The sequence below is a fragment of the Cynocephalus volans genome, chromosome 1, assembly GCF_027409185.1.
Source record: "Cynocephalus volans isolate mCynVol1 chromosome 1, mCynVol1.pri, whole genome shotgun sequence".
Classification (NCBI taxonomy): Eukaryota; Metazoa; Chordata; class Mammalia; order Dermoptera; family Cynocephalidae; genus Cynocephalus; species Cynocephalus volans.
In genome coordinates, this window is record NC_084460.1 from 187,796,031 (window position 1) to 187,823,645 (window position 27,615).

The 27,615-nt window shown below is 42.1% G+C and overlaps 1 protein-coding gene across 3 annotated transcripts in view; it reads left to right on the forward strand.

Moving 5' to 3' along the window:
- Positions 1–26,945, forward strand: part of BACE2 (beta-secretase 2) — an 80,474-nt gene extending 53,529 nt beyond the window's left edge. The window contains exons 7-9 of one of the 3 annotated variants that reach the window (XM_063096730.1): positions 610–759; positions 6,551–6,719; positions 20,479–26,945. In XM_063096730.1, the coding sequence (XP_062952800.1) occupies positions 610–759; positions 6,551–6,719; positions 20,479–20,732 (573 nt within the window). In that variant the 3' untranslated portion in view covers positions 20,733–26,945. Of the gene's footprint in view, positions 1–609; positions 760–2,322; positions 2,629–4,352; positions 4,457–6,550; positions 6,720–20,478 lie in introns of those variants that run through there. The other 2 variants (XM_063096745.1, XM_063096736.1) reach the window with 2 other exon arrangements.
- Positions 26,946–27,615: the final 670 nt, after the last annotated feature.

Sequence of the window (27,615 nt, forward strand, 5' to 3'; positions counted from 1 at the left end):
GGAGAATGGCCAAGAAGGAGAGGTGCACGGTGGTGTTCTAGTGCTGTGTGGGGGAGTCAGGGAGGGCTTCCTGCATGAGGGGGCATCTGAGTCCTGACGGACGAGGAAGATGTTCCAGGAGAGTAGAGAGCCCACGCTGGGCTCTGCACCAGGAGGCAACTCGCTGGGCTCACGGAACTCAAAGGGCAGGCAATGCCCAAAAGGGCCTTGAGGGCCACATTTAGGATTTCTCTCTTCTAGCGACCATTGCCCACTATTGTGTGACCTTGGGCAAATTACCTCACTTCTCTGTGCTTTGGTTTTCTCGTCTGTAAGGTAAAAGGGATAGTGTTACTGCAGTGATCGCGGTGTCGGAGGATGAAAGCAATTATTGCCCGGAAGCTCTTTACAGATCCTAATACTAGTAAGTGTTCCCTGTGTCCGAGCAGTTTTAAAAATCCTTCTTTTGCCATCACTGTCACTGTGCCAGGGAACTGAGGCCTTGCTGCTCTGTTCACATCAAACCTTGTTTATCCCCGTGGGTATCTGACGAGGTGATGAGGAGTGCCCCTGTTCCCTGTGGACGTGCCAGACTAGTCATTATTTCTCATGTGATCTTGTTTTGTCTAGATTCCAGAATTCTCTGATGGTTTTTGGACTGGGTCCCAGCTGGCATGCTGGACGAATTCCGAAACACCTTGGTCTTACTTCCCTAAAATCTCCATCTACCTGAGAGATGAGAACTCCAGCAGATCATTCCGTATAACTATCCTGCCTCAGGTATGAACTGGCATCTCTGCTTTTCTCTTTGTAACATGCAGAAGTCAAAGCACTTCATGTTACACTCCTGTGTGTGTCAGATGTCACACCTGTGGTGGGTACCTGTTGCCACGATAGTGCTGTGTTACAGACAAGCCCATTCATCACATCACGAGTGTCTGGTCAGCTGGTGGTTGGCAGGGCCTCGGAGGGCCTCAGCCTGGGCTGGCATTGGGCGGCCTCGTTCCCATGTGGCAGCGAAGTTCATGGAGTGACCAGGCCACCTGCCTGTCTCCATCCAAGGGGCTGACTCACACTGAGGGTTCTGAGAGAGAGAGACACGCAGGGGCTCCTGAAGTCTCGGCCCAGACCTGGCTGCCATCTCTTCCCCAGTGCTGCCCAAGCAAGCCCCAGGCCAGCCCAGGTTCCCAGGGTTGGGGAGTAGACTCTGCTCTCAGCGGCAGGAGCTGCAGAGCCACATAGCAAAGTCATGACTGCAGGAAAAGATGATCTGGGGACATTTTTGTAATGCCTACCATAACACCATTCTAAACGTTTTTCCTGTTTATATGTAAATAAGGAATGAAACTGGATTGTCAGAGATGCAGGCATCATTATTTTTTTTTTCCATACTTCCAGTAACCAGTGACTCCTCTTCATCCTAAGCTTCTTACCGTGTAGACCAGGTGCCACCTCCCTGGGTCCCGTCTCTTGCCTTGTCGTCCTCCTCTCCCCTCAGCAGCCTCTCACTGCCACCTCCATGACAGCAGGGTGCTGTCCCTGCCTCCAAAGCCCCCCCCCTTCACCTTTTAAAAACATTGTCATATTAATCTCACTAGCCCACAGCTGTCATCCCAACCTCCCTGTGCATCCCGCGATTTAAATACTGGTGCTCATTCCCTGGTGTGGCTTCTCGTGACCTCCCTGCCAGACCCATCCCAGTTCTCCACCTGCTTCCTGCTGTACCCTGACCCTCCACCTGGCAGTCTCTGTCCTCCAGAGCATCTTGCCTGCCCCGTCTCCTATCCTATGTCCCACCAAGCCCCTGCCTGAAATGCCCTCTCCTCCTTACTCCATCTGTGTATCCAAATTCTTCTCGTCCTTTCACACCCAACTCAAACAGCCTCTGCTTTTGTTGAAGTTTAGCTGAGCAGAACAGCCCTCTTGTGAGCTCGCCCTTCAGACTGAGCATGCATATTTTCTAGGCTACTCATCTGGCGTGGAATCGTATCTTAAGGGTATTTTTTATGCTGTTGCCTTTTTCATTTGACTTTGGTTTTCTTAAAAACAACAACAGTAACTTATTTTTCTTCTTCCATTAATTATTACTTCCTTGAAGATGAGAACACTGAGTTTTAAAGATCGTCCCTCTCTCCGTAATGCCATCAAGCGGTGGAGGGACGGGGCGTGGTAACTGTGTGTGAAATGGACACATCAAAGGGTCTTTGTTGCAATTTGATGAATTTGGGATGAAGGGGTTGGGATTAGGAGGGAGAGAAAAAGGAATAATTTCAGAAAAAAAGGAAAAATGATAATACTGCCTTTTCCCCTTTTTTAACTTCATGTGTGGGGTGTGCACTGCAGAAATGGAGAGATTTGGGGGAAAGGACTGAAGGCTTCAGGAGAAGTACAGACCAGCAAGGGACACGCATGCTGGGCATGAGAGGCTTGAGTTACGTTCTCAGCACTGCCCTTGACTCGCCTATGACTGTGAGCAGATCGCTCAGCCTTTCTGTATCTGTCTCTATAACTGTAAAGGAGAAATAATAATACATGCCAAAGACAATTTGAGAAGAACACAATATCCTTGGATGAACGGCACCACACAGAGTGAAGTTAGAAGGATACATTTTCAGCATCTTTAAAATAATGTACTCTTTATGATTAAAGTTTGGTCAAACAGCAAAATGTGGACATTATTTCCCCAACATGGTTTGTAACTAACATCGAAACCCAGCTCGAGGACGAAGGCAAGTGTGTACTCAGTAACTGGCGTGGGGGCTGCTTGGCAGAGCTGGGGACTCGTACGAAGTGAGAGGAAAGGGCAGGGATTCAGGGGAAAGTCTCCCTGTCCTGGGTAGGTGGTAACCCTGAAGTCTCCCTGGGGATCGTCAGCTGCTTTTAGGACCGAGCTGCACCAGGCGAGGGCAGGAATGTAATGAGAGAGGTTCAGGAGCATTTTGTTTCATTTGCATGTGTCTGCATAAGCACTCATTATTACTCTCACTTACGAGACGGTAGATATTTTTCAGTTGACTTTGATGTGTTCACATCTTAGATTTTTTAAAAGCTGCTTTCCCTGCTGTTTTCCTGGTTTCTTACCCAGCACCACCCTTCCATTCTTTTCCATGGCCTTGCCGAGAGAGGACTTGGATAGGGAGTTGGAAAGGTCTCCTGCCACGAACCCCCCCGAGCTCCACACAACACACCATCGGGGTGGCGCTGGGGGTCCTTTCCTGGCAGCATGGCTCTGCTCGGCCAGCCCACTTCCTGACATTGGGAGCAGTCCTGAGCACTCCTGTCACCAAAGTTTTAAGACAGGGCCCCTACCTGGGACCTTTCCATCATCAGCAGTAGTAGGTGGGCACATGATCATGAGTGCAAAAGACAGTCAAGTCCAAGGTAGTGCTCTTAAATTTTGTCTGAAACAACACTATTTTCCAGAAACACATGGACTGGATCCTATTTGGCCTGTTAAAAAGCAGCCCCAGCCCATAGGAAAAATCTGGTGTGTTTTTTTCTTCCTCTCCCCCGCCCACATAACCTTAAAAATGTAAATACCTTCAGTCTAAGTACTGCTGATTTGTCTATTCATGCTATTTTAATTTAAGGCAGACCATTTATTCTGAGATCTAGCAAGAATAAAACTCCAGCATGTTACAGTCTGGAATTTTTAGTCAACTGGAACACACACAGAAAGGAGACGCTAAAAGATACAGTTTGCATTGTATTTGGTAACTTTGCATCAATCTCATCAGTTGTGTTATATTTGATAATTAATTGTTTGGGTTTTATTATGGAATTAGTTCATTCAAAGGTTGTGTGTGTGTGTGTGTCTGTACATACCTAGGGCCTACACAGGAAATCTTAATGAAAATGTTTTGGTGGCATCTAAGTATGTCCCCCACCATTTCTCTAATTTAAATCGATCTCCATGAGAAGTTGTCTGTTTCATGTAACACCGACCAAGCTTAGCATAGGTCATTCAACACACATTTGTTGAGGCCCTAGTATGTGCCTAGGTGCCAAGAGTGTAGTGAGGAATTGAAGGAGTCTTGCCTTGAGGCAGGGTTTGCAGACAGACCATTGCAGTCATAACTGCAGAGACAGTGCCCTGGACACAGCAGCTGCTTGGTGTCCAGCTGTCAGTAACTCTGGGGACTGCCAGAGATGCATCTGTGCTGGCCTCCCTTCTGTGTTCCCTGCACATGGGAAGTGCAGTGAGGTTCATCTTCCTCGTGTGTCAGCTGCATCTTATACATTTCCTCCAGCACAACTTCGGGGTTCCTCTTCTGTTCAAGTTTTAAGTTGTGTTAATGACCAGGGCTCTATCCCGGTGTTGTAATGTTCACTTTGCCTCCTGCTTGGCATCCCCTCCTCTGGAATCTTCACAGGCAGCCCTCCCTGCTGGTCCAGTCTTTTCTGTGCCTGCAAAGTCAACAGCACCCCAGCCCCTCAGCCTCCCTTTAGCCAGAGGCCCAGGACTTTCTGTACACGGGTGAGTCTCTTTCCTCCAAGGCTTGCTTTTTGCCTTTGCCCTTTAAAGCTAATCCTACAAGAAGGTCCTTTTTCTTACTCATTTTTTACTTTATTGCTTTCTTTTTTTCCCCAAATACGTGACATTTTCTCTGACTAACCCACTCTACTCTCTAATTGCCTACGTTTGAATACTTTGCTCATAAAAAACAAAGGGCTTGTTATTACTGATATAACATTGATTTGCTCATTGACTGTTTAAGTTTTGACTCATTTCCTCACACGCTCTTGGCTGTGGGATCTTGAGGGCCATGTCTTGTGTTTGTTTAACACTGCACAGCACCTGTAGGAAGCAAGCCTCGTGCATGACAAGGCTTCTCACCTGTTAGTGTTGTGTCTTTTCTCTTATCATGATCCCTTCTCTCCCTTTTTACTGAGGAAATCATCCTGCTCCTGTCCTGCTGCCTACTTTTAAAATTCTCTTTGCCAAAGGAGAACATGATCGCTTTGGAAAGATGGGATCCTGGGGCCAGCTGGGAGCCAGTGCAATAGATCACAAGACAAGAGGTCATTGTGACCTGGGCAGGGTGGTGGCACTGGTGATTAGATTCAGATTCCATTTCAAAGGAAGGCCCGCAGGCTCTGGTTACGGTCGATGTAGGGTAAGAAATAAAAAAGACTGACCCAGTGCTTTAAAGCCCAAGTAATTGGGTGAGTCATGGACTTACCGAAACAGAGAACCTTGGGAGAAGAGCCGATATGGGGCGACTCTTCAGAGCTCGGGTCTTGAAGTGTTACTGCTGAGATGCCAGCTGAGAGCTGAGCAGGCAGGCGGATATAGGAGGTCGGCAGGGACAGCAGAGGTCCCAGCTGGGGGTGAGATTTGAGAGTCTCCGCATAGAACACAGCAGGTGGAGTCAGGGCTGTGGGGCGAGATGGGTCACGCAGGGAGGCCAGAGCACGGAGGGCTCAGATGCTTACGGGTGAAGAGGGTAAAGCAAATCCAGTACAGGTGCCTGAGAAGGAAGAAGAGGGTGCCCCTCTCAGAGGCAGAGTGAAGAAAGAGTTTCAAAGTGGAGGAGTAATCAGCCCATTGCCGTTACCAAAGGATGGGCCTGTTGGAGCACGTACCACTTCGTAGTTACGCGCACGGCTCCCCATACATGAGCAGCTTCAAGGGGCAGGGACCATGTGTTATGCATCATAATATGGCTGGAATAGAGGACAATGTCTGAGCCACATTAAGTACTCAACAGTAACTTCTGGACAGAGGCATGGATGGACAGATGGACAGTGTATCAGGGTTCTTCAGAGAGACAGAGCCAATAGAACATGTATATAAATATATGAGAGGGAATTTATTAGGGGAATTGGCTCACAGGATTGTGAAGGCTGAGGAGTCCCATAAAAGGCCATCTGCAACCTGGATGCTGGTAGTGTGGCTCAGTCCAAGTCTGGAAGCCTCAGAGCCAGGGAAACCGATGGTGTGATTCTCAGTCCGAGGCCAAAGGCCTGAGAGCCTGGAGGTGCCACTGGTGAGAGTCCTGAAACCCAAAAGCTGAAAAGCCTGGACTTCTGATGTCCATGGACAGAAGAGAAGAGTGTATCCGAGCTCCAGCAGATGGAGTGACATTTGCCTTTTCCTCTTTTTTGTTCTGTCTGGGCCCCCAGCAGATTAGATGTTTCCCACCCATACTGAGGGAAGTTCTTTCCCACCCAGTCCACTCAGGCTCACATGCTGATCTCCTCTGGACACATCCTCACAGACATACCCAAAAATAATGTTCTACCAGGTTTCTAGGTATTTCCTAATCCAGTCGAGTTGACACCTAGAATTAACCATCACAGGTGGACATCTTCTGCATGTGTGCACCTGCATATAGTTACAGGTGGCATATATGTGTGTTGTTATGTTTCTGACACTCCGTAATGATTATCACCATGCTTTTGAGCTTCTTGTCCCCTGGGAAGCAGGGACGACATCTTCATCTTTCTTTCTCTGTAGCACCCCCAGCACCTTGGAGCATCCTGAGCGAGCTTGTGACCTCAGTAGTTTTTGGTGTTACCTGATTCACGCTTTTTCTCGTTTGCATGCTCTCTTCTCTTCAACAAACAGCTCTACATTCAGCCCATGATGGGAGCAGGCCTGAATTATGAGTGTTACCGATTCGGCATCTCTCCTTCCACGAATGCGCTGGTGATCGGAGCAACGGTGATGGAGGGCTTCTACGTCATCTTTGACAGAGCACGGAAGAGGGTGGGCTTTGCGGCAAGCCCCTGTGCAGGTAAGCCACTCTCACATCGAACAGAGCCCTAACAAGGGTGCTTGATGTAAATTTACGATCTTGGACACAATTCTGGATGACAAGTCCATTGCCATTGAATTGTTTCAGGCCTGTCATCAGTGATCAAAATCTTATCAGTAAAATGGGTTATGGGGTTGCTGAGAAGATTAAATGATATAATCCCTGTACAACTTTTATTCCAGTGCTTGGCACATGGCAAATGCTCCATAAATGCTCGTCATTATAGTTAACTCTCCTGTTATACTGAAAGCGGTATCCCATACCAGAAATAAAAATACTCTGTAGGGCCTTGTAGTTAAGTCAAAATGAATAAAGAAAATTTATATATAAACTGTGTGTGTGTGTGTGTGTATATATATATATATATATGTATGTATGTATATATATCTTTTCCTCTTTAAGAAATAAGAAGTAAATGCCTATCCTTGCTCTTTCTTGAAATCTTGAAATAGTAAGACCAGCAAGCCCATTTTTCTCATAGAACTACTTTGAAGGGGGCCATAAGGGTGACATGCCACCGTTACTCCACAGTCTCACTTGAAGGTTGGGCAGGTCTTCAGAGAAACCGGGAGAGTGCAAGAAAGTTGACAGGATGGTTAAACCCCTTACGCTTGAAAATGTCTTCAGATTTAACAGTTTGCTTGAAAGGGAGTGCTCCCCAGCACATGATTTAATGGACTGGGTACTTCAGACTAATAGTCCCACCTAGCAAGGAAGAGGCAAATCACAGAAGTGGACGTGAGAGTGGATGCTAGAGAGTCGTGGAGGAAGAGTCAGCCTCGGGGGAGTGGCCTGCAGGAGAGCAGCAGCGTTTCCAAGTAAGATTTCAGAGGACCAAAAGAACTTGGGTACATTGGATTTGGAGTCAGGAACAGACTGAAACCCCAAAGCCATGCTGGTACATACTAAGGAAGAGAAAAATTAAAGAAGTGTGCAGTCAAAAAAGAACTGAGGACAGGAGGTGGAATAGGAGAAAATTGGGGGACATAGTGAAATACAAGATTACCATGTGGTAGGAGGAAGGGGAATATGAATTGGATGGAAAGAAAGCTTGCAACGTTAGATATCATTGTAGGACAGGTAGGACCCTGCAATGGCTTTCTGTGAGTCCAAACTCAGATCTTCAGTCTGCTCTTGGTGCAGGAGCACTGCAGAGGTGAGGGCGTGCAGGCAGCATGCCCCGAGATCACAGCTCAGTTGTTCTGGGAGGGAGAGAGTTCAGTTACTCTTTTTTAATACCTAAAACATGGTGTTAAAACAGGAATTCTGGTAAATAAAGCAGATAAGGGATGCTTCATATTATTGCCTTAACACACTGGCATTTCTGAAAAGAAAAGTAATAATTTGGAGAATGGATGAAGATAAATATTAGAAGGAAAAATTACATCTGGAATGTTATGCCAATTCATATTCTGTTTAAATAAAATCACCCAACCCAGTATACATAGATGATAGGTTGAGATATATCCCTTAAATATCAGTGCAGATTTATCCAACTTTGCACTAGTGACCAGACCTGGAATCCTTAAGACATGTCATGTTGCTCAACGTTGTCACAAGCAAATGTTTACCTTTTGGACATGCATTAAACACTTTTAGGTTATCATGAGTGAGACTATTCTCTGTGGTAGTGAGTTGGACAGTACAACCCAAAATATCACTGTATTGCCCAGCTGTGAATATTTTACTTCTTTTTAACTGAGGGAATTTAAGAAATGAAGCAATTTTGCCCACAATTTCTGTTCTCTTGTTAAATACCATTAAAGTGGACGCTGCTATGGCAACAGCTGTTCTAGCGTCCACTTTACCTAATACTGCAGAGAGTGTAATTGCTCTATGTTCCCTAAGTGAATTGCTGCTAGAAATAGTTTAATATTAAGCGTCTCCAGACAGAGCAACGTTTGTTCCTACATTTCCTGTGAATTCTTTGTCAGGTGCTCTTATATACATTTTTTTGTTGCTTTCTTGAAAATATGTTTAAGGTTTTGGTACTTAAACATTTGATTTTACCAGCTGTGAGAATATAAACTGATACATGTCTCCTCTTCAGTGCAAATTGTTTAGCCATTAAAGTAGTTACTGTCCTCAGGGCTGCAATTAAGAAGCCAGGCGGTGCTGTATAGCACCGTAGTATATGGAATAGATACCCTGTCTTTCTTTCTTTTTAAAAGTATTTGTTTTTAATTATAAAATGTTTTAAGTAACAAATAAAACGTTTTAAATTACAGATAATCATATACTATGTGTACACTTATGGACCATCCAGATTTATTTTTGTCGTAGAAATAAAAAACAAGTATAGCTAAACTCCCCATCCCCTCCTCAGAGTTACCCTTGATCCTAACATTGGTGGAAATTCTTCTGATAATTACTACATGCCCATAATTTTCCCAGGTAAGTGAAAGTACCTTGTCTTCAGTATTGGTTGCTGTATAACAGCTTACCCCAGACCTAGCAGCTCTTTATCACCTTATGTAGTTTCTGAGGGTTGGGAATCGAGGAAGGGCTTCACTGGGTGGTCCTGACCCAGGGTCTGTCTTGAGGCTGCAGCCATCTGCAGTCTGCAGAAGCTGCTTCCCACCAGTGGACCTCATCATAGGACTTGCTGAATGTCCTTAAGACAGGCCACCTGGTCACCCCACAGCAAATGATCCCAGAGAGGGTGCAACAGAGCACCCAGGACAGAAGCCACATCTTTTTGTAACCTAATCTCAGCAGTGACACACTGTCACTTCTGCCCTTCTGTTGCTCTGTTTGTCACACAGAGCAACCTTGGTATGATGTGGGAGGCAACTACACAGGTGAGACACCAGGAAGCAGGGGTCACGGGGAGTCCTCTCAAAGCTACCAGCCATATACGTATAACAAAACATAGGTTGATTGATTCATTTGTTTGGGTTTTTTTTTTTTTCTTTCTGTTTTTAAACTTATGTGAATGCTCTGGTACTATGCGCAGCCTTTGTCCACTTGATTTTAATTGTTCAACGTTACGTTTCTAGATTTTCCATATTGATGTGGGCACTAGGGCGTTTCTCGTGCGTAATGTGTAGAATAGGCTTGTGGAACTCCCTCTTAATCCTAAGTTTAGGGATTCCCAGTTTCTTGAAAGTGTTTAGTATGAATTGAAAACCTATTTGGCAGTTTCTACTATCATTTATTATATGCCTACTGCAAAACCCAGCAGCCCCATGCTTAAGTATATGCAAAGGAGAAATGAATGGGTACCTGCACCCAGAGACTTGACCAGAAGGTTCGCAACCGCTTTATCACAAAGTAACTGAAGTGCCACGTCATTTAGTAACTGTATAACTGCATAAAACTCACTACCATTTTCATCTACATAGAAACAACCCAAAAGTCCACCACAGGAGAATGGAAATCGTTGGCTAGCCGGTCAGTGGACCACTACAGAGCGTTTTCTTTCCACTGAAGAATGTACTTTAGGATTTCTTTCATAAAAGTCTGTGAAGGGCAGATTTCATTTTACCCGCCTATTGAATCATAACTTAGCTATCGTGGAATCCCGGAAGGACCGTTTCCCTTCATGTTTTGAAGATGCTGTTTGGTTGTGTCATCATTGCTGGTGAAAAGGCCCCCGTCGGTCTCAACTGTTACATCTTTAAGGGCTATCTGTTTCTTCTCTCTGGTTGCTGTCGAGACTTCTCTTATTTTAAATATTCAGTGTTCTGAAGTTCCATGATGCTGTCTAGGTATGGGTTATTTCTTCTTGCTCAGGACTCCCCGTGCTCTCTGAATCTGATAATTGCCATCTTTCGTCAGCAATCCTAGAAAAGTCTCGGCTGTTATTTCTTCCACGATTGCCTCATGTGTGTTCTTTCTAGTCTCTTGTTCTGGATTTTCTTCATTTTGGTTTTTTTTTTTTTTTTTTTTTTTTTTTTGTGACCGGTAAGGGGAACACAACCCTTGGCTTGGTGTCGTCCGCACCGTGCTCAGCCAGTGAGCGCACCGGCCACCCCTATATAGGATCCGAACCCGCAGCCTCGGTGCTCCCAGCACCGCTGCACTCACAGTGCTGCACTCTCCCGAGTGAGCCACAGGGTCGGCCCTTGTTCTGGATTTTGAATGAGATTAATTTGATATTTCTCATTTCTTCTTTCAGGTCCCTTGACTTTCATTTATATTTTCCTCTCTTTTCTTTGTTGCATTCTATCTGATTTCTTTAGTTATATCTTTTATTGGCCTAATTCTCTGTTCAGCTATGTTCAATCTACTATTAACCTATTCAGTGAGTTTTTTGTTTCAATGAGTATATTTTTTATTTCTAGAAAATCTATTATGTACTTTTTTAAACATACCAGTTTACTTTTTTATAGTGTCCTATAATAATTTTATTGTGGCTTGGATTGCCTTTATCTTCTTTTTATGTTTTATTTACTTTAAAAGGGTACATAATATCCTGAAGATACATTATATGATACAGTGTCCCACTTCCTCAGAGCAATAAAATGCTTCCTCATTTTTATTGAGCCTTGTTAGAAGGATGTTCCCTAATTTATATTGCCAGTTCCTTATTGATAGACATTTAGGTTGTTTCCAGTCTTTTCTTGTCACAAACACTACCATTTATATATGTCCGTTCACATATTTGAAAGTATATTGCTAGAAGTTAAATTGCTAGAAGTAGAATTGCTGAGTTAAAGGGTATAAGCATTTGTAATTTTGGTGAATGTTGTCCACTGCTTTCCATAGAAGTTAGACTCATTTATACCTGGCTGTAACAATTCTCTGGTAATGATTGTGATTACCTGTTTTCTTAGTCTCGCCAATATGGGGGAGTTTTGCCAATCCGAAGGTGAAAATGATTACTCAGTGTACTTTTAATTTATGTTACTTTCTTCAGGTGAAATCCTTCCCATGTGTCTAAAGTCATTTGTCCTTTTCTACAAATTATCCATTCATGTCTTCTGCTCATTTTTTTCCATTGGGTTTTTAGTTTTTTGTATTGATTCATGTAGAAGCTTTTTATGTAATAGTGATTAACCATTTGTCTGGAGGGGAAAAAAAACTATAATTCATATCAATTGTAAATTTTTGAAACTTTGCCTATGATGCATTTTAATGTAAAAATGTTTACTTCTGTGTATTTAAATATTTCAGTCGTTTGCTCTTGGGTTACTGTCACATTTTAAATGGCCTTCCTTACTAAAAGTACATTGAGATTTATTCGAGTATTTTTATGTTTCATTTACATTGGCATAGAATGTATGGATTAAACTTTTTTTTCCCTAAGATGTGTACCCTTTGTTCCTGTTACATTTATTGAATAATTCATCTTTTCTTCACTAATTTGAAATCCCACAATTATTGCACACCAAATACCAGTAGCTATTTGGGAGATAATATACTTATTTCTGGATTTTCTGTTCTATTCCACTGACATACCTTACAGTATTCTTTATTCAAAACTTTCCTGCTTTTCCTTCTTAATTTTTCTTTATTTTTATGAACTTTTGAATCAGCTTATTTAGTTTTAAAAAGTCTCTGTGTGATTGTTTTATTTTTCTGTTGTTGGTGGAGAGTTCATTTTGTCTTTGTGTCTCTAACGGTCCTCTCACAGTGGACTTTTTTGGTTGGGAGCTTCTATTTAGTGAGAGTGCTTCTTCCTTCAGAGCATTCAGCATCCCTTGGGCTCTGAACTCTTGCTGTAAAGTCACTCTGCATTGCTTCCTGCTGAGTATCCACTGACCATGAGAACTTCAGCATTTCTGTACCACGTTGTGTGGATAGATTCCAGCCACTCTTGAGGTGAAGGTTGGGGGCTCCATTTCTCATGGGAGATTCTTTCTTGCCACCTCCCTGGGCAGAGTCGGGCTTCCTTGCTCGCTGAGGTTGGTCCCGCCTCCTCCTCCCCAGGGCCCAGGCTTTCACAGGCATCCTGTCCCCTGCGGCCACTCCCTCAGTGCTCAGCCAAGTCTCCTGGGAACCCCAGCCCTAAGGCCTGTGTCTGGTCAAGGAATGTCTCTTTATTTGGGGCTCAGCTACATATTTAAAACTTGGAGGTTATGTGTTATCCTCATTTCTATGTGCTACAGTAGGAGGAAGTTCCCACTGTAGCACCAACCACCATTGGATGGAGCCAAAATATTTGACAGCCGCCCTTCTCTCCCAGTGTCTTTTATTTTGGTTTTCATAATAATATATGTTTGTCAAATGATGCTTAGCTTAAGGGTTGGGATGCCGGGAGCAATGAGTGGCGCTCCTTGCTGGGTTAGAATCCCATGGGGAGCTTTTTCAAAATACACATTGTCAACGTCCTTACCCCTGTTCTCAGCCACGGCATATCAGAATGGTGATGGGTGGGAGGGCAATGGGTGTTCTGGAAAAAGCTCCCCCATGCCTCTCGTACGCTGCCCCTCCTCTCCTCAACTTGCCCCCCACCCCTGCTGGGAATCACTATTCCAGGCTCTTTTCAGAGCCAGACAGTAAGGTGGAAGTCGGACTGTGTTATGGTGCTGGCCAACCCAGGCCTCCAGCACATAGTCTTACATCCCTGGGGCAGAAACTGGAACTGGAACAAGTGTCCTGTAGCTAGGAAAATAATAAAAGTGTTAAAATTGACAACTCTCTGTTATAATAATGTATTCAAAGCTTCTGAAATACCACCCATCTATTTTTATAGATTGAGACATTTAGCACCCGAGAGCTTTATAGATTTCAGCTTGTACAACTTGAGACATATCATGGATTGTGGCAGTCATTTCACTGTGAATTTTTCTTGCTGCAGGATAAAGTGGATCATCTGGTACATGCTCATGTTTAAAAATAGGAAACTTAGCTGCTAAGAACAGAGTTTCAAAGATATGCTTCTGCTATCCATTTAAAATATAATCAAAAGATGCCAAAGTCAGGGGGCCCCAAAGACATAGATGAGCCAGCTGTTTCCTCTTTTGACAGAAGAGAACACCGCGGCCCCCAGTGTGAAAGCTAGTATGAAGTGGCTTTCATGTGTTTGCAGAGAAAACTGGCCCTGGGTCCAGAACCCCTGGCCTGTAAGTCCAGAATGTTTTCTGAGTAAACCATGCCTCTATAAAAAGCATCTCAGCCCCAAATAATCAGTTTGCCAGGACAGTTCATTTTATTTTGTATGCTATCAGAAAAAAAGACCTGACCATTGTAATTTTTATACTTGGTAAAATGAATGATATGTCTTCCTCAGGCATTCATTATCAACTGGGTCCTGACCTTTTGGGGGACAATGCAGGGAAAACACATAATTAAAATTTTAACCAAAGACATTGATGGAAGAATTAAAAATAACAAATTAGTAACAGCTGATGTAGCACTGACCTCACCCCAGGCACTGTGCTAAGTGCTTAACATCTGTTAACTTGCTTATCCTTCCAACCAGACTGACTTGTAGGTGTTGTGTTTATCCCCATCTTACAGATGAGGAAGCCAGGGACAGAGAAGTCACATCACTTGGCCAAGATCACATATCTTATAAGTGGGAGCTAGGATGTGAACCCCAGAAGTCTGGTCTCATGGTCCATTTTCTCAACCACTGCATACTATGGCCTTTCATAAATGAATCTGATAGGAAATATTGAAATCTACTTAAGGACTGTAGAATTAGTAGTGTATGTGATAAATGTGCAGATCATCCAGTGAATGGCATCCATAGAAAATATCCTTTAGAAGTAATTTTTTTAATTTTTGTATTGAAACATAATTGTTTATACATGTTTCTGGAGTACAGAGTTGAATATCAATACTTTTGTGTACAATATGTGATGATCGAATCAGGATAATTAGCATATTCATCATTACAAAATGTAATCATTCTTTGTGTCCATTAACCAATTTTGCCAGCCCCCTTCCCTTCCCCCACCCCCTCCCAACTCTATTAACCACAGTTCTCTCTTCTCCTTCTGAAAGTTCAACCTATTATTGTGATTGTTGTTTCTTATTTTTTTCTTTCTTTCTCTTTCTTTTTATTTATTTATTTATGTAGTAGCTCCCACTTATGAGTGAGGACATGCAGTATTTCTCTTTCTGTGCCTGGCTTGTTTCACTTAACATAATTTTCTCCAAGCTCATCCAAGTTCCTGTGAGTGCTAGAATTTCATTCTTTTTTATGAGTAGTATTCCATTGTGTATACATACCACATTTTCCTCATCCAGTCATCCATTGATGGACGTTTAGGTTGATTCCATATCTTGGCTATTGTAAACAGAGCTACAATGAACATGGTACTACAGGTATCCCTTCGACATGACGGTTTCCATTCCTTTGGGTATACACCCAGCAGAGGAATTGCTGGATCATATGGAAGATCTATGGTTGTATGAGGAGGTTCCATACTGTTTTGCATAAAGGCTGTACTAATTTACAGTCCCACCAACAGTGTAGGAGGGTGCCCCTTTCTCTGCATCCTCACCAGCATTTGTTATTCTCCTTCTTTTTGATAATAGCCAGTCTAACTGGTGTGAGATGATACCTCAATGTGGTTTTGATTTGCATTTCCCTCATGGTTAGTGATGTTGAGCATTTTTTTCAAGTACCTGTTGACCATTTGTATGTCTTCCTTTGAGAAATGTCTATTCTGCTCCTTTGCCCATTTTTTAATCAGATGATTTGGTATTTTTGCTTTTAAGTTGTTTGAGTTTCTTGTATATTCTGGATATCAATCCCTTGCTGTATGTATGGTTTGCAAATATTTTCTCCCATTCTGTAGGTTGTCTTTTCACATATTAATTGTTCCCTTTGCTGTACAGAAGCTTTTTAGTTTGATATAATACCATTTATTTTTTTCTTTTATTGTCTGTACTTTTGGGGTCTTATTCATAATGTCTTTGCACAGTCTTACTTCCTGAAGTGTTTCCCCTTTGTTTGCTTCCAAGAGTTTTATAGTTTCAGGTCTTATGTTATAAGTCTTGGGTCCATTTTGAGTTGATTTTGGTATATGGTGAAATGCCTGGGTCTAGTTTCATTCTTCTGTACATGGATGTCCAGTTTTCCCAGCACCATTTATTGAAGAGGCTGTCCTTTCCCCACTGTATGTTTTTGGTGCCTTTGTCAAAGATCAGTTGGCTGTAAGTACATGGATTAATTTCTGGGTTCTCTATTCTATTCCATTGGTCTGTGTGTCTGTTTTCATGGCAGTACCATACTGTTTTGATTACTATTGCTTTGTAGTATAATTTGAAGTCAGGTACTGTAATACCACCATCTTTTTTTTTTTTTTTTTTTTTTGCTCAGTATTGCTTTGGTTATTTGGGGTCTTTTGTTGTTCCATGTGAATATTAGGATTGTTTTTTTTCTATGTCTGTGAAGAATGTCATTGGCACTTTGATGGGGATTGCATTGACTCTGTAGATCACTTTGGGTAACATAGACATTTTCACAATCTCAATTCTTCCAATCCATGAACATGGAGTGTCTTTCCATCTTTTTGTGTCCTCTTTAATTTCTTTCAGCAGTGATTCATAATTCTTATTATAGAGATTATTCACCTCGTTGGTTAAATTTATTCCTAGGTTTGAGTGTGTGTGTGACTATTATAAATGGGCTTGCTTTCTCAATTTCTTTTTCTGCTAGTTTTTATATATTGATTTTGTATCCTTCAACTTTACTGAATTCATTTATCAGCTCCAAGAGCTTTTTGGTGTAGAGTCTTTAGGTTTTTCTGTATATAAAATCATGTCATTTGTAAACAGGGACAGTTTGACTTCATCTTTTCCAATTTGGATGCCCTTTATTTCTTTCTCTTACCTGATTGCTCTGGCTAGTACTTCCATACTATGTTAAATGGGATGTGGGAATAGTTGGAAGAGAATTGGTATTAATTCTTCTTTAAATTCTGGTGAATTCAGCAGTAAAGCCATCCCATCCTGGGCTTTTCTTTGTTGGGAGACTGCTGATTACTGTTTCAATCTCATTGCTTATTATTGGTCTGTGCAAGTTTTCTGTTTCTTCTTAGCTCAGTCTTGGTAGTTTGTAAGTATCTAGAAATTTATCCATTTCCTCCAGGTGTTCAAATTTGTTGGTGTATAATTGTTCAAATAGTTTCTAATGATTCTTTGTATTTCTGTGGTGTCAGTTATAACATGTCTGTCTCATTTCTGATTATTTTATTTGGGTCTTCTCACTTCTAATTTGACAATCTCTGCTTTTTATTTGGAGAGTTTAGAACAGAGACCAGCAAACAGCAGCCTGCAGTCCAGATCTGGTATGTAGCTTGTGTTTGTGTGGCCTGTGAGCTAAGAATGGTTCTTATATTTTTAAAGTGTTGTAAAATAAAAAATCCAAAAGAACATGTACTCCAAAAGCCTAACATACTCATATTTACTATCTGATCCTTTTCAGGAAAAGATTGCCAACCCCTTGGTTAGACTATTTATATTTAATGTGATGATTGACATGGTTGTGTTTATGTCTACCATCTTGCTATTTGTTTTCTCTTTGTCTCATCTGTTCTTTCCTTTTTCCTCTTTTTCTGACTTCTTTTGGATTGAGTATTTTCTTATCTCTTTTTATTTTCATAGCTAGTTTATTAGCTATAACTCTTTTAGTAGTTGCTTTAGAGTTTATACTGTACATTTTTAACTTATCACAGTCTAACTTCATATAGTCTAAGAGCCTTACAATAGTGGAGTTCCATTTTTCCCCTTCTGTCCTTTGTGTTATTATTGTCATGCATTTTACTTATACTTATGTTATAAATCAGCCAGTACATTATTATTTTTGCTTTAATAGGTCAATTACCTTTTTAAATATTTTAAATTAAAAATAGAGATTTTGTAACTGGCTATTGTAGTTACCATTTCTGGTGTTAATCATCCCTTTGTGTTGATCCAGTTTTTCATCTGATATCCTTTTTCTTATTCTTTAGTGCAGGTCTGCTTGCAATAAATTCTTTCAGCTTATATGTGTCTAAAGTCATCTTTATTTTGTCTTTCTTTTTTGAGAGATATTTTTGCTGGGTATAGAATTCTAGGTTGATAAGGTTTTCTCCCCAGTACTTTAAGGATGTTGCTCCATTGTCTTTTAGCTTGTATTGTCTCTGATCAATGCTGGGCTGAAGACTCAAGGGAGCCCCCTGGAGGTGCTTGTAATTCCTCTCTGTGCTCTGTCTCCTCTCCATCACTCTGCCCTGCAGACTCTTATGGCCCTGGCTTCCTTGGATTTCCACCTGTCTCCTCAGGGAGACTGCTGGCTTCTGCCTACATTCCCTCACCCTATACCATGACCTGGAAACTTTCTCAAGGCAGTGTGCTGGGGCAGTGCTAGGGCTCTCTTCATTTGTTTCCCATCTCTCAGGATGGACTGTCTCTTCATGCCTAATATCTCATATGTTTAGAACATTTTTTTTTCATATATTTGTCCATCATTTTAGTTGTTTCGGGTGGGACGCTAAGTCTGGCCCCTCTTACTCCATCTTGGTTAGAAGCAGATGTGGCTTCAAGTGATTTTTAATTTTATTATGGCTTTACTGTATTTGGGGGGATTGTCTTTGTACTAAGCCTATTTCCCTTTCGTAATTGTATTGGTTAAAGCTTCTCCATTTACAAAGTTAGTTATATAAAAAAAAAAAGGTGACCTACTGTGGAAAGCCATTTGCAACAAAAGAAAGCTTTTACCATATAAAGGATTGTTACAAATCAAGGAGAAAAAAATAGACATCATAATAAAAATACAAATGGCCAATAAGTTTTTTTTTAGAACAGTGCCATCACTAGTAATGAAAGAACTCGAGTTGCAGACCATCATTCTTATATTTTCCAGTGCTGGTGAGGGTGTGGGAAGTACAAGCAGTGGGCATGTACAGTGGCCCAGTCTTGCTCATGAGCACCTTGTCAGAATATATCAGGACACTTAGAGTGAGCATACCTTGACCTGTATTTTATTTTCAGGAACTCTTTCTGAAGAAGTTAAGAATATGAGCAAAGATTTATGTACAAGCTTTTTCTTACACCCGTGATTATAATAGTAGAAATATTTAAAAACCACATAAATGGCCACAAACAGGAAACTGGTAAACAAATTAGATTCATCCATTATATGGTTCTTTGTATAGTCTTAAAAATAACATGGTTCAAAATTAAATGATATAAAAAGATTTTTATCATATGTAAAGTGAAATAGTTTATAAAACAGCATATACTACATAGTACCATCTTCATTTTAAAAAACTGATGTAAAGAAAAAGATTATACTCTAAAATATGAATATTGATTTTTTTCTAACTGGTGAGTTTATGAGTATATTTTTATTTAGCTGTATTTTCAAATTTTCTACCATGAATACGTATTACTGCCTTTGTAGCAAGAACAGTAGGGTTGTTTTTAGTTAATTATAATGTTTGTTAAATATTGGTCTTTTCAAGCTATAGGCCAGAGATTGGCAAACTTTTTCCGTAAAGAGCCGGATAATAAATACTTTAGGTATTGTGAGCCAGATGGTCTTTGTTGACTGTTCCACCATCGACAATGTGTAGAGCAGAGAATGTGGCTGTGTTCCAATTAGACTTGACTTTCAAAGAGAAATGGTCAGCAGATTGGCTCACCGTGTGTCATCTGCTGGCCGGTTAGGGTCTGGAGTAACTGAAAGCCACGTCTCTCTGTCCTTAGGTGCTGGCAGGCTCCTGTTAGACACTAGAAAAGCCATATTATCATGAAATCTGCACCAGCAATAAATGTATCCTCTTTGCAAAGTAATCAAGTCTGCTTTCCCTCATTCTAAAACCATTCTTTTAATACCATTATTCCATTATTATCTTGACTTTTTCTTTCCACAATCAAAAAGGATTTTGAAACTCTAGTTACACAAAAATTAAATGCTTAGTGATGTTATTTTCTGGTGCTGAAATATTCATCTCTGCAATCAAATATAGAAAAATGATTAACGAGGCCTATTTTTTTTTCTTTTTCAAAGTAAAGCTTAAGATGCCATCCTTCTAAAAAAGGCAGATAAGCCTAGTGTGGGTAAATGAAGTCTACTATAATCCACAAACCTGCCTCAAGAAAACATCTCAACTTTCTTCCTGATTAGATGTTACTCAAGAGTCTCCAGCCAAAGTCTCCTTCTCTGTGTCCCCATTTACGTCACTAATTAGATGTTGTGTTCATTTACTGCTGCTGCTTCAGGGTCCTCCATATATTGTAGGTGTGACATAGGACAGAGTGGTGTGGGGAGGGTCTCCTGGGCCAGTGTGACCCAGGTGGTCTTGGACCCCATTCAGACTGTCAGTCAGGCTGACGTGAGGATCCTGCATGTTGTAGCATCCACTGCAGAGCATGAACGCAGGTTAACTGCACAGGGAAAATGCCTGTGAGTCAGGCAGGATAGACTGAGCCATCTGCAGAAGCTTCCACTACTGTCTCCACTCTGCCTTCCTCATCTGCACCGAGGAAGCGTGGCCAGCACAGCTGTCACTGCAGGGCACTGACCGATGTCCTCACTGTATAGCACTGCAGCCTTGCCAGCCTCCCACAAAGCACCAGTGTTCCTGGGTTGCCCTTCTATGCATTCCCTTCCACCACCCAGGTGCAGCTCCCACAGACCCTGAAACACGCAGTCGTCCCAGCATGCAGGGGACAAGCCCCGTGGGCACGGTGCTGCCACAGCCTGCCTATGGGCACACCCACTTGTCTGCACCATGGGAGCCTGAGTGCCACTTTGACTGGAGTTTAGTACACCAGGGTTACCTCTGTGGCCTGCATTGCAGGTGGACTGCTCAGTTCACAGCTGTGGGTTTTTCCCCTTCTGTCTCCTCAGAAATTGCAGATGCTCCAGTGTCTGAAATTTCCGGGCCTTTCTCAACAGACGACATAGCCAGCAACTGTGTCCCTGCCCAGTCTTTGAACGAGCCCATGTTGTGGATCGTCTCCTACACTCTTATGAGCGTGTGTGGGGTCATCCTCCTTGTCTTAACCATCCTGCTGCTACTCCCAATCCGGTGTGGGCATCTCCCCCGTGATCCTGAGGTTGTCAACGATGAGTCCTCTCTCGTCAGGCATCGCTGGAAATGAAGAGCAAGGTCTGAACTCTCGCAGCCTCAAACCCAGCTATTAAGAGAATCCCATTTGGAGGGCAGCAAGCATGGGATCTAAGGCAAGGCTTCTTCTCGGGTCTTTGAGGCTTATTTCTGTTCTGCTCCCAGATGCCTTCCAGCTTTACTGTGCTTTGATTCTTGATTTTAAATCTTCCAATTCTTCTTCCTTACTTCCAAGAAAAATCGTAATAAAAACCACTTCATTCTAAATCACAACAGATTGAATTGGGCTTCAGGCTTTATGGAACTGGTTACACTAAACTATCTAGGTGTACCACCCAAAAAGACAAAAAAAAAAAAAAAGGCAAGACTTAGCTAGTTCTCTTCTCGCTCCGATCTCTGGAAAAATATGTGCATAGTTTATAACCCCTCTTAGCTTACAGGAAGCTTTCTGTATTGATTGCACTTAAGGGTATTTCGCACCAGTCCTCAACCTGGGTCAGAATGGTACAAGAGGGCATGCAATACAACGGCAGGAGAAGACACCTGGGGCCTGGTGGAGGAACCATCCTGCCCCCATCCAAGTCGGAAGCAGAGCACCAGCTCCTTTCATGGGTCTCTCTGTCTCTGGATGGAGCCAGAATCCACTAGGAGATCATTGCCCAATAGTGTCACCAGCCTCTTCTGAAGATGGAATGCCTTTTGCCTATCGAGATAGAGTGGGAAGAAAACCTGCTCTTTTATACCCAATACTTCGTAGCATTATTGGTGTAAAAGTTAAAAAAAAAAAAAAAAAAAAAACTACCTCTTTTGAGACTTTGCCCAGGGTCCTGTGCCTGGGTGGGGGTGCAGGCAGCCAGAGTGCAGCCACTGCCCTCACCCAAAAGAATTCCCATTCCAACAGGTGAGACGTAATGGGTGCTGAACCGCCCAGCCACCCGGAGGAGTTCTGTCACCTCACTGGTCCTTGTCACATATGCTTCTTCTTACTTAAGATTAATAAATAGAGTTTTAATAAGAAAAAACAAATTCTCTTCCACTAGCCCAATTGTTTGTTCTTCCAAATTTTCTCTAGAAGTGGGTGTGTTATTACCTTATTTGGAAATAGGGAAATGGCTGAATGCCTACACTTCTAGCTGCTGTCAGGGAAGGAGATAAAAGACCTGCAGAGGACATGGAGGGAACCTCCACATTTCCCCGCGCTCTGGGGCATGTATTTTTCTTTGCAGATAGGCTCAAGCAGACCCATCTGGATGAGTTTAAACGCGACCGCATAGCAGTCAACCCAGGCGCTTCCTCACCTAGGCGCATTCAGTCTTTGGTGACAGGTGTGCAGGGGTCTCCTCACTTAAGAGAAATGCTCACTTGCTATCACTTATTAGAGGCCTTTGCCAAAGAAAAGCGGAAGCCTTTACGTCGATGTAGCCAGCTTTATATGATCTGATGTAGTTAAGAGAAGGGTTCAAAGCCAATACCCCTTCTCTCTTGTTCGTGTGCCAAGTTCAGTGTTCACTTTGTGTTGCTATAGGGGTGGATTGGATATGTAATGAAATTCCACCAGAAGTGCTAAGTGGCCCTGCCAGCAGGAGTGTCATATGTGTTCACAACAGGCTATGAGTGGATGTTTCAGCCATCTGCTCTCTCCCTGAGTCCCCGGTCACCTCCAGATTGAGAAGTGCATGACCGAGCCAGAGATGTGCGAGCCACTGAGGCATGCCATGGTGTCCTCGCAGGCTCTGCAGCTGCCAGAAGAATCTGCGGTGAGATTCTCATGACAGAAGATTTGAGCTGCATCTTAGAAGGAATGTGAGGGCGTTCAGGGGACGACGCACTCTTGGGATGGGACCACAGACGGGGCTTCTGTTATCAAATGCTCCTTATGATGTCTGGTCTCAGCTAGTGGACAGCTAATAGTTACAGAGTTAGAAATCTCTGGAAGTTGGATTCTCTTCATGTCCTGTTGGCTTTTTCGCTGGTTCCTGTTTTGTAGGCAGCTTTGCACACAGGTGAAGCCAGTGCCTCTCCATTGTGCCTTCCCCTTGCCATGAAAAATCCAAACCCCTGAAATAAAAGGAGGAAATTGCAGGTGTGGCCCGGTTGGTTTTGCTGCTTATTTCTTCACACAGGAGTCTTCTATTTCACATTATTGTGTTAGGTTTCTGAGGTGGGGAAGGTTCATTCCATGGCAGCTCAGCCAGCACTGTTCTCGGAATACATAATAACAAGCTAGGTTTCCAGGTAGGGTAGTTGAATGAAGTTGGCTGTAATGCTCTGTATTTTATGTCAAATTTCTCTGCCTTTTCATCTCAGATGTCATTGGATGTGACATTTTAATGGAAATACTTAAATTGCAAAAGCATAACTTAGCAGCAAGAATGAAATAGACAATTGAATATAGGACTTGTTCTGGAATGCCTTGCCGCAGAAATTGGACTCTGAGTCAAAACTCCCTCAGTGACACCCACCTCATTGAAGTAGTATGTAAATTGATGCTTAGCTTGGCAAACCTGCAAGGAGGTTTGTTTTGAACAGGAAAGGAAGAAGCAGCCCTTTGAAGGTGGCAGTTTTACCTTGAAAATACAGGAAGACGGTCCTTACCTGAAAGATGCATTAGGTTGTTGTCAGAAACCTGGTCAACTCTGGTGGAGAAATGAATGCTTCTGTGTGAGCAATGTTATTTTAAGTAGGATTGTGCTTTATATTCCCAATATCTTATTTGGAAGCTTGAAATGAAATCCTGCCATTTGTAACAGAAACTGTTTATTAAGAATAGCAAGAAATGAGATGTAGATTGATTCTATTTTTTTTGTTTTGTTTTGAGAATTTAAAAGAATCACAAGTGATTGGCATCAGATCTCCTGATGTATACTATACACTATTTTGTATTTCTTCTGAAGTAAAAACAAGTACCTGGCATTAAAGAAACAGATGCCCTGCCTGTGACCATAGGGGATATTTTTCCTGAACACATTCCACTTCTGAACATTTGGAAGGACTTTACCTGATTCATCATGAAACTCAGAGGGTTTGGTTGGAGATAGATTTGGAGTCAGTTACTGTTCAAAATCAATAGAAGTAATTCCCAGCAAGACAGCATTCACGATTCCACAGAGCACTGGGTAATAGATTTTGAAAAGCAACTGTGATTTGGGAATTCCATTATCTCATTAAAGAGGTGAAGGGGGTTATTTACTTATTTCGTAGGCCCAGCACATGAATGGGACTTGTTAAATTCCTGTTACCACGTCCCCACCAGGTGGAGTTGCCAGGCATGGTTTAGTTCTGAGTTCTGGCCTAGTGCCACGCTGTGTCATTGGGAATAAATCACTGCCCAACAGTCTGTTCCATAAACAACAGTAATCAAGTTTCACAGGCTTTATTCCTATTAGTGGAAACCAAATAATTGGGCAGAATCCCAGTGTGTTTTCTCTTGCACACACTTAATAGAATTGATTATGGAACTGTTGAGAGGAAAAACTTGCCACTAAGACTTTTTTTTTTTAAGGAAAAGCAACCAAACACCATAAAATGTAAAATTATGGATTTTGCCAAGAGAGGTACTAGATTTTTAGTACCAAGAAAACTCCACACAATAAAAGTTAACTTGTATACATCTCTAGTAGGGTTTAAGAATTTCAGATTTGAACTTACGGCAGTTTACCAATTAAAAAGCAAGCTGGAAAAATATGTTTTCAGAGTCGGAAAGGAAAATACAAATAAAATTAAAAGCAAGCTAACAAAATATGCAGAATTAGCTCTTTTGGAAACGTCACCTTAATTCTGCACATTCTCAGATTTCTGTTACCCTTAAAGTTGCTGAATCCATCGGAGGTGTGGTTTATTTTGCACAGCTATCAGCCCCGAACTTCAAGAATATTCATGCTGGAGCCATATGTCTACGTCAGTATTGACAGTGAGACACGTGGCTGGGCGGCCTTTGTGCTGCTCACGCCAAGCAAGGATTGGTTCATTCAAGGGATGGAGAGTAGAGTGTGGTTGGGACTTGGCAAATTCCAGAATCTGGGAAGAGGGATGGGGTAAGAAGGAGCCAGAGGAGAGGTTGCATCCTCAACCAGCAGTTGGCCACGAGGTCTGGACCAGCCAGGAACCTCTCTCCAGGATGACCCAGGCTGCTCATTTCACACAAGGCTTTTGGCACAGCCCACTTTTTAGGAATTTTCGAAAGGGACCTCTCAGGATTGATAATTTGTCAAAGAGGAACAATGAGGCCAAGAGAAACTTGCTATATTTAGAGCACATCTATTCTAATAAAACTAGAAGTGTCCAAACTCCTAAGCAGGACACAGGCCTCAGTAGCAGGTTCAAGGCCAGGCATGAGGACATTCGTAGGGTAGGGTCAGGAGACTGAGGTCAATGGGGTTGGCAGAGTTACCTTGGGGTGCTGAGCACCTGGGCAGGGCTCCTGACAACAATCTCCCTGATGGTCTCACTGATTGTCAGAACAACTCAGACCTGATGTATCCCCCAGCTCACCAATTCAGAAAGAAATCCAGGTTCCTGACCAGACTCCTCCAGGAACATCTTCCACCAGAGACATTTCAGGAAGAAGAGCATGAGGGGGTCCAGAAGGCTCTGGCACGTTGCTCCCTTCAGCCTCTGAGCCTCCAGTATTCCTAGCAGGTCTCAGTCGTGCTGGAGTGCACCCCCATCCTGTGCAGAATCAGCGTGGAGGGGCCCAGAACCTGCATTTTGGTACCTCAGGCAAGTTTTGTGATCACAAACCACAGCTTCCCGACATGGGCAAGCACCCCGGGTCAGTAAGAATGCCATCCTGGAGGTGGGGGAAGGCCATTAGCCATGTCGGTGGAGTCTGGCAGTGAGGACAGAGCAAAGCCTCTCAGTGACATCAGTGTGTCTGCAAAGCCTCTTGTCACGCAGGTGATGGGAATTAGTTACCAGCATATGAGGACGCAGAGCTCCAACCGATAAATGCAGTATTGTCTCCCCTGCCCCCGAGCTCCCTCTGGGTTTCTTATAAGCAGATGTTACATACAGATGTCCAGTGTCTCTAAACTAAAGTGTGCTGTGTCATTTTTACAGCACACTTGCCCTTAAAGAGCACACAGTAGGTAAAGCCTGGGTCAAGAGGCACCTTAAAGTTTCCTGATAAATTCAAATTCAGCCCATGGCAAGAGCTCTCCAGGGCACCTGACCTTTGATGCCCCATGTGCCCCATAAAGCCTCTGAGTACTTGTTTGGTACCACTGTCAAAGCGGTGGTTCTGGATATTTCCAGTCAGCGTCTCAGCATACAGGAATGGGTATGTCAGTAAAACATCTGCCTCTCCTCTGGGAATCACAAGCAGCCCTGAGAAGTGGGCAGCTCTCTGCAGAGACGAAGAACATTTGTATAACATCAACTGGGTAAAGTCTGAACTGAATGTAACACACCAGTGTGCCCCACACGTAGCAGTCAGAGTGGAATATTTTGCCAGTGTGGATTTATAATTATAAATTATATAGTTATAAATGGTGGATTTATAACAGATTTCAAATAAGTTGAGCACAGCTGTCATTTTGGTGAGGTCAATAAAAGACTAGAAACCTTGAACATCCTTTGCAACCTAGCCTCCTTTGACATTAGTGTTTCTCCACAGGATTTTCTTCATTTAGGTTAGAATATAGATATATTTTTATTCATAATACATGCACAGATCAGAATATCGTGAGTAGACAAGTGTCTCCAAAGGTCAGGGATTATTTGTTTTTTAATGTTAAAGGCTATATATAGAGGTTGCTGAAAGTTTTCTGATATAAGTAAGGTTTCAGCTTGCTACATGGTACCTATTGAAGTAAAATTTCACATGAATCTCACATTTCTGAGGTTAACGCTCCTGAATGAAATGTTAAGAGCACATTAAAAGATTATCTCTTTTTGAGATGAAGAAAAAAAATGAATAAAGCTAATTAAGAATCTCTTCATCTATGATGAAAATCACAAAAAATAACATTCTTAAACAATGTTTTATGCAATTTTGTGTTCTTTGTTCTAGTAGTATAAAACTGGGGGTTGGTTTTTTTTCTCATTTTTCTAATTGTAATGTCACACATTGTCATCAGTTTGACTTTGAAATTCTATTTAGTGTCACAATGACTCAGCACATGTGCAAGGAAAGAAAATGGATGAGATTTGTCATGTGCCAATGAGAATTGACTTTTTGTAATCTAAAATGATGTGTTTTCTACTATTTCTGTTCATTTGCACAATTAAATATTCTTAAAGTTTAAAATGCCTGTGTTTGGTCATTGAAAGAGGACACTCCTCTTAAAGTGTATAGATTCTCTGCTGCACTTGCAGTGTTTTGGTTCTGGTGGAAGAGCCACAAGCCGATGTGTATTCCAAAACAGATGCTAAAAGCAGTACTTTGCAAATGTATTTTGTGTACATCTCAGATTAACATCTTTTTAATACATGATTCTTAAATGTGACATATTTCTGAAAATGCTTAAAATTATTTTATATTTCCCTTTTGGAGTTTTTCTCTATTTCCAGTACACCGAGTTGATTTAAAGATGTAATAAGACCAAGGGTTGCAGTAGAGATATTCATTCCATCTTAAAAGTGGCTCTGCAGCTACTTGACAAATGTTTGAACAGTTACTGTGCCCTTCAAAAGTGGATTTTTCTAAAATAATCTTATTTTTATATTTGTATATTCCACTAATTTAAGATGTATACCATTGAAAAGGAAATAAAACATTTGGTTTGTTTGAATAAATAATACTTACAACTTGTTGGGTTTGGAATTTTTTTAAAAATACTTAATTCTCTGAAGTCTCAATCTGAAATTAGGTGCCCTGTCATGGTTTGTTACCTCCACTAGTTCAGTGTGGGTTCTTGGAAAGTATCAAAGATAAAATCTAATAGAGGGAGTGTTCAGGCTCAATCATTAAGATGCAG